The sequence below is a fragment of the Amblyraja radiata genome, chromosome 30, assembly GCF_010909765.2.
Source record: "Amblyraja radiata isolate CabotCenter1 chromosome 30, sAmbRad1.1.pri, whole genome shotgun sequence".
Classification (NCBI taxonomy): Eukaryota; Metazoa; Chordata; class Chondrichthyes; order Rajiformes; family Rajidae; genus Amblyraja; species Amblyraja radiata.
Genome location: NC_045985.1, coordinates 1,130,785 through 1,137,477, shown reverse-complemented (window position 1 = coordinate 1,137,477; position 6,693 = coordinate 1,130,785). Strand labels below are relative to the sequence as shown.

The following is a 6,693-nucleotide window of genomic DNA, read 5'->3' as shown; positions in this document are numbered from 1 at the left end:
TGGTTCTGGACCCCAACATCGGGAACAGCATCTGCAAATTTGCTGAAGGTCGATTAACGTACAAACATGCGCGTCTTTGGGATGTGGGAGCAAACCGGGACCCGCTGAGGAAACCCACAGGGGAGAATGTGGAAAGGATGTACAGACAGCACCCAACGTCAGGATGGAAACCAGGTCCCTGGCACTGTGAGGCAGCAGCTGCACCAGCTGTGCCACACTTGAGTACAATCTTCTTGATGCTGGATCACTGTGTTTTTTATAGACACTTCTTTAGGATTCAGCGAACACTCCATGCAGTGAGGTGCAGCAGGCAGTGAAGAAAGCGAATGGTATGTTAGCATTCATAGCAAAAGGATTTGAGTATAGGAGCAGGGAGGTTCTACTGCAGTTGTACAGGGCCTTGGTGAGACCACACCTGGAGTATTGCGTACAGTTTTGGTCTCCTAATCTGAGGAAAGACATTCTTGCCATAGAGGGAGTACAGAGAAGGTTCACCAGACTGATTCCTGGGATGGCAGGACTTTCATATGAAGAAAGACTGGATAGACTCGGCTTGTACTCGCTAGAATTTAGGAGATTGAGAGGGGATCTTATAGAAACTTACAAAATGCTTAAGGGGTTGGACAGGCTAGATGCAGGAAGATTATTCCCGATGTTGGGGAAGTCCAGAAAAAGGGGTCACAGTTTAAGGATAAGGGGGAAGTCTTTTAGGACCGAGATGAAAGAAAAAAAAATGTCACACAAAGAGTGGTGAATCTGTGAAATTCTCTGCCACAGAAGGTAGTTGAGGCCAGTTCATTGGCTATATTTAAGAGGGAGTTAGATGTGACCCTTGTGGCTAAAGGGATCAGGGGGTATGGAGAGAAGGCAGGTACAGGATACTGAGTTGGATGATCAGCCATGATCATATTGAATGGCGGTGCTGGCTCGAAGGGCCGAATGGCCTACTCCTGCACCTATTTTCTATGTTTCTATGTGAGGTTGGGCAGGGGGCTCCCAGTTAACGATTTAAACGGCCAATGGTCGAGTGCGTGATAACTTCCCTCTGACTCAACTCCATCTCAACAAAGCTTGTGCTTCAGAAAGGATGCGATCAACATACAACAGGTACTAAATCATTGCAAATAAGCACTTGCCCAGAGCTCTACAACAATTACATTTATTGGGGGTTTATAATAAACAAAAGAGCAAATCTGGACAAGGACAGATTTGACAACATCTGAGATTGAGCCAGATGAACGTTCAACATTTGGTCCGTTTTGAGCATCTTAAAGAGGGAAGGAGAAGAATGTTTAGGGATGCAGTTCAGGATATGTGACGATAACCACATAACCTGTCTCTTATATCCTTCTGCAGTTGTACAGGGCCCTAGTGAGACCACACCTGGAGTATTGTGTGCAGTTTTGGTCTCCTAATTTGAGGAAGGACATTCTTGCTATTGAGGGAGTGCAGCGTAGGTTCACCAGGTTAATTCCCGGGATGGCGGGACTGTCATATGCTGAGAGAATGGAGCGGCTGGGCTTGTACACTCTGGAGTTTAGACGGATGAGAGGGTATCTCATTGAAACATATAAGATTGTTAAGGGCTTGGACACACTAGAGGCAGGAAACATGTTCCGGATGTTGGGGGATGCCAGAACCAGGGGCCACAGTTTAAGAATAAGGAGTAAGCCATTTCGAACGGAGACGAGGAAACACTTTTTCTCACAGAGAGTGGTGAGTTTGTGGAATTCTCTGCCTCAGAGGGCGGTGGAGGCAGGTTCTCTGGATACTTTCAAGAGAGAGCTGGATAGGGCTCTTAAAAATAACGGAGTCAGGGGATATGGGGAGAAGGCAGGAACGGGGTACTGATTGGGGATGATCAGCCATGATCACATTGAATGGCGGCGCTGGCTCGAAGGGCCGAATGGCCTACTCCTGCACCTATTGTCTATATATATAAAAAGATATGTCAATAGATGGTTCAATAGTCACAAAAGCAGCTGGGAAAAATTATTTGTCCCCTCCACATAACAGCAACTAGTGATCTTTCACAGAGAGAGTAAATGATGCTCTTGGCTAAACGTGACTGCACAAGAGTACGGAAGCATTTGGAAAATGCTTTGGTGGCAGCTCCGTTACTGGGATTGGGATACAGTTAAAGTAAACGGAAATGGTGGAAGGCAATGCCCATGAATGGATATCTCTGCACCAACACAGGCTGAAGAAAGGGCACTCGTGTGTTTGGCCGGTGACATTCACATTGATTGTCCACAGACAGTACCTCAGATTGCTTGTGGCACGTTTTGGCAGTTAATGTAAAGGCAAAGAAAAACACAACACAGTAGTAAGGAGTCGGTTGGCGGCGGCGGCGACTCACCCGTTGCAGCGGCCCCTACAGCCTGTCTGTCTTTTTTTTTTTTTTTTTCTGTCTAGTTAAATGTAGTGTTGGTGTTTTTTGGGGAGGGGCGCCGTCCAATGGCTGCCTAGCCTGCAGCTGTCTGTTTTTTTCGTCTCTTTTTTCTTATTTTTAGTTAGTTTAGTGTTTTGGTTTGAGTAGTTCTAGCTTTTTATGTGTGGGGGAGGGGGAAACTAATTTTCAGGGTCCCTACCTGGTCGGAGATGCAGCTTTTCTCCGGGCTGCAGCTTCGACCCGTCCCAGCGGCCTACCAGCAGGCCTGGAGCGGCGTCTCCTGAGGGGACCGCCTGGAGCTTCGGCATCGGCGGCGGCACCGGCTCAGCAGCGGCGGCAGGGGTGCCGGTTCGGCATCGGCGGCGGCGGAGCTGCGGGTCTCGAGTAAGGAGGCCCGACTATGGGTGGACATGGGGATGGGACTGGACTTTGTGCCTTTCCCCACAATGGGAACCATTGTGGGGGGATGTTTTGATGTATCTATCTGAAACTATCTATTACTGTTATGTTGTATTCTTTTTTTATGTGCTGCATGGCAAAAATAATTTCACTACACCGAAAGGTGTATGTGACGAAATAAATTTGAATTTGAAATCTTTTAATACTGGTTTTAAATGTGTATATGTGGGGGGCGGGGGAAACTGTTTAAAATCTCTTCCCTGTCTGGGAGACCCGACCTTTTCCCTGTCGGGTCTCCGTTGTTGTTGGGGCCTAGCACCGTGGAGCGGCCTCCAGCCTGAACGACCCGGGGGCTCGGGAGACTGCGCTGCGGACTACTCACCATCCTGGGGCTGGCCGGCCTCGGAGCATGGGGAGCGGTGGTGACTCGCTGCTGCGACTCGACTCCTGGGGCTCGGAGGCTCCAGCAACGCAGCCGCAGGTCCGGTGGACCGGGACATCGGGAGCTCACGGGTCCGGGGGGAGAGAGAGACCGCTTCCCGGAGCTCCCGCAACGCGACTTCTCCAGCCCGTGTCGCGGGGTTGGAACGACCTGGAGCGGGGTCATACATCGCCCGGCGCGGCTTCATGGCCGTGGGACATTCCAGCGCCCGCCGGGGGCTCCAACTTCGAGACTTCTAGACCGGGAGCGGGGCCGTAAATCGCCCGGCATGGCCTAAAATGGCCGTGGGACTTATCATCGCCCGCCTGGGGCTTTGACATCGGGAGAGTCATGGAGAACAGGGGAGAGAAAAGACTTTGCCTTCCATCACAGTGGGTCCACTGTGATGGATGTTTGTGTGAACTAAATTGTGTGTATGTCTAGGAATTGTCTTTGTTTGTATGGCTGTGGAAACAGAATTTCGTTTGAGCCTCACTGAGGCTCAAATGACAATAAATTGTATTGTATTGTATTGGAAGGGAAGCCATTCTGTGCCACCTCAGTTCTTACCTCCTGCAGCGCTAACAAAGCTTGTGCTTGCCATCTGAAGTTAAGTCCACGGGTAAATCGAGATGCTACCTCACGAACCTGGAAAGTAAAAGCCCAGAAAATGGCTAGCCTATTCATTCACGCAGAGTTGCCAGATTTTTCCCATACAGTCGGGCAGGAGGTACAGAAGCCTGAAGTCCTACACCACCAGGCTCAGGAACTGCTCCATTCCTACAACCACCCACCCAATATTGCTCAGCGCCGAACACTTCAGACCAGCATTTGCACCACCATCGACAGGGATAAAAGAGTAAGGTCAGGGCCAATTGCGAGCGGTGCGAGGGGGGACGTGAATACGGAGGTCAAAGTGTTGTATATGAATGTGCGAAGTGGACGAGCTTGAGGCTCAGTTAGAAACTGGCAAGTATGATGTTGTGGGAATTACTGAGACATGGCTGCACGAGGGCCAGGGCTGGGAACTGAATATCCAAGGGTATACCTCCTATCGAAAAGACAGACAGGTGGGCAGAGGGGGTGGGGTTGCCCTGTTGGTGAGGAATGAAATTCAGTCCCTTGCGAGGGGTGACATTGAAACAGGAGATGTGGAGTCAGTATGGATAGAACTAAGGAATTGTATGGGTAAAAAGACCCTAATGGGACTTATCTACAGGGCCCTAAACAGTAGCCTGGATATAGGGTGCAAGTTGAATCAGGAGTTAAAATTGGCATGTAGCAAAGGTAATGCTGTGGTTGTTATGGGAGATTTCAACATGCAGGTAGACTGGGAAAATCAGGTTGGTACTGGACCCCAAGAAAGGGACTTTGTGGAGTGCCTTCGTGATGGATTCTTTGAACAGCTTGTATTGGAGCCTACCAGGGAGAAGGCAATTCTGGATTTAATGTTATGTAATGAACCGGATTTGATAAAGGAATTCGAGGTTACTGAGCCATTAGGAGGTAGTGACCATAATATGGTCAGGTTTAATCTACAATTGGAGAGGGAGAAGAGTAGATCGGAGGTGTCAGTGTTGCAGTTGAATAAAGGGGACTGTTATGTCTTTATTTATATAGCACATTTTTAGTCAACTTGCATTGACCCCAAAGTGCTTCACATAATTACATCCACACACACAGGCAAAGGTGGGTGAAGTGTCTTGCCCAAGGACACACACAGGCAAAGGTGGGTGAAGTGTCTTGCCCAAGGACACAACGACAGTATGCACTCCAAGCGGGATTCGAACCAGCTACCTTCCGGTTGCCAGCCGAACACTTAGCCCATTGTGCTATCTGTCGTCCCCCCGACTATGGGGCCAGGAGCTGGCCAAAGTTGACAGGAAAGATACACTAGCAAGGATGACAGTGGCACAAAAATAGCAGGCATTTCTAGGAATAATACAGAAGGTGCAGGATCATTTCATTCCTAGGAGGAAGAAAGATTCCAAGGGGAGTAAGGGGTGACCGTGGCTGACAAGGGACGTCAGGGACAGTATAAAAATAAAAGAGAAGTACAACGTAGCAAAGATGAGCGGGAAGCAAGAGGATTGGGTAATGTTTAAAGAACAACAGAAGATAACTAAAAAGGCAATACGGGGAGAGAAGTTGAGGTATGAGGGTAAGCTAGCCAAAATATAAAGCAGGATAGTAAAAGCTTCTTTAGGTATGTAAAGAGGAAAAAATTAGTTAAGACCAAAGTGGGACCTTTGAAGATCGAAAGAGGTGAATTTATTATGGGGAACAAGGAAATGGCAGATGAGTTGAACAGGTACTTTGGATCCGTCTTCACTAAGGAGGACACAAACAATCTTCCTGATATAGTAGTGGCCTGAGGATCTGGAGTGACGGAGGAACTGAAGGAAATCCACATTAGGCAGGAAATGGTGTTGGATAGACTGATGGGACTGAAGGCTGATAAATCCCCAGGGCCTGATGGTCTGCATCCCAGGGTACTTAAGGAAGTGGCTCTAGATATCGTGGATGCATTGGTGATAATTTTCCAATGTTCTATAGACTTGGGATCTGTTCCTGTGGGTTAGAGGGTAGCTCATATTATCCGACTTTTTAAGAAAGACGGGAGAGAGAAAACAGGGAATTATAGACCAGTTAGCCTGACATCGGTGGTGGGGAAGAAGCTGGAGTGAATTATAAAAGATGAAATAGCCGCACATTTGGATAGCAGTGACAGGATCGGTCAGCATGGATTTACGAAGGGGAAATCATGTTTGACTAATCTTCTGGAATTTTTGGAGAATGTAACTGGGAAAATGGACAAGGGAGAGCCAGTGGATGTAGTGTACCTGGACTTTCAGAAAGCATTTGATAATGTCTCACATAGGAGATTAGTGGGCAAAATTAGGGCACATGGTATTGGGGGTAGAGTGCTGACATGGATAGAGAATTGGTTGTCAGACAGGAAACAAAGAGTAGGGATTAACGGGTCCCTTTCAGAATGGCAGGCAGTGATTAGTGGGGTACCGCAAGGCTCGGTGCTGGGGCCAGCAGTGACTAGTGGGGTACCGCAAGGCTCAGTGCTGGGGCCGCAGCTATTTACAATATACATCAATGATTTGGATGAAGGGATTCAAAGTAACATTTGCAAATTTGCAGATGACACAAAGCTGGGTGGCAGTGTGAACTGTGAGGAGGATGCTATGAGAATGCAGGGTGACTTGGACTGATTGGGGGAGTGGGCAGATGCATGGCAGATGAAGTTTAATGTGGATAAATGTGAGGTTATCCAATATGGTATCAAAAGCAGGAAGGCAGATTACTATCTAAATGGTGTCAAGTTGGGAAAAGGGGAAGTACAACGGGTTCTGGGGGTCCTTGTTCATCAGTCACTGAAAGTAAGCATGCAGGTACAGCAGGCAGTGAAGAAAGCGAATGGCATTTTGGCCTCTATAACAAGATGAGTCGAGTATAGGAGCAAATAGGT

General features: G+C 48.2%; 1 protein-coding gene across 1 annotated transcript in view; it reads right to left on the bottom strand.

Moving 5' to 3' along the window:
* LOC116989897 (histone H3-like centromeric protein A) overlaps nt 1-6,693 on the bottom strand; it is a 98,462-nt gene that overhangs the window by 87,263 nt on the left and 4,506 nt on the right. The window contains exon 3 of the mRNA XM_033047452.1: nt 3,768-3,860. Coding sequence (XP_032903343.1) covers nt 3,768-3,860 — 93 coding nt within the window. The remainder of the gene's footprint in view (nt 1-3,767; nt 3,861-6,693) is intronic.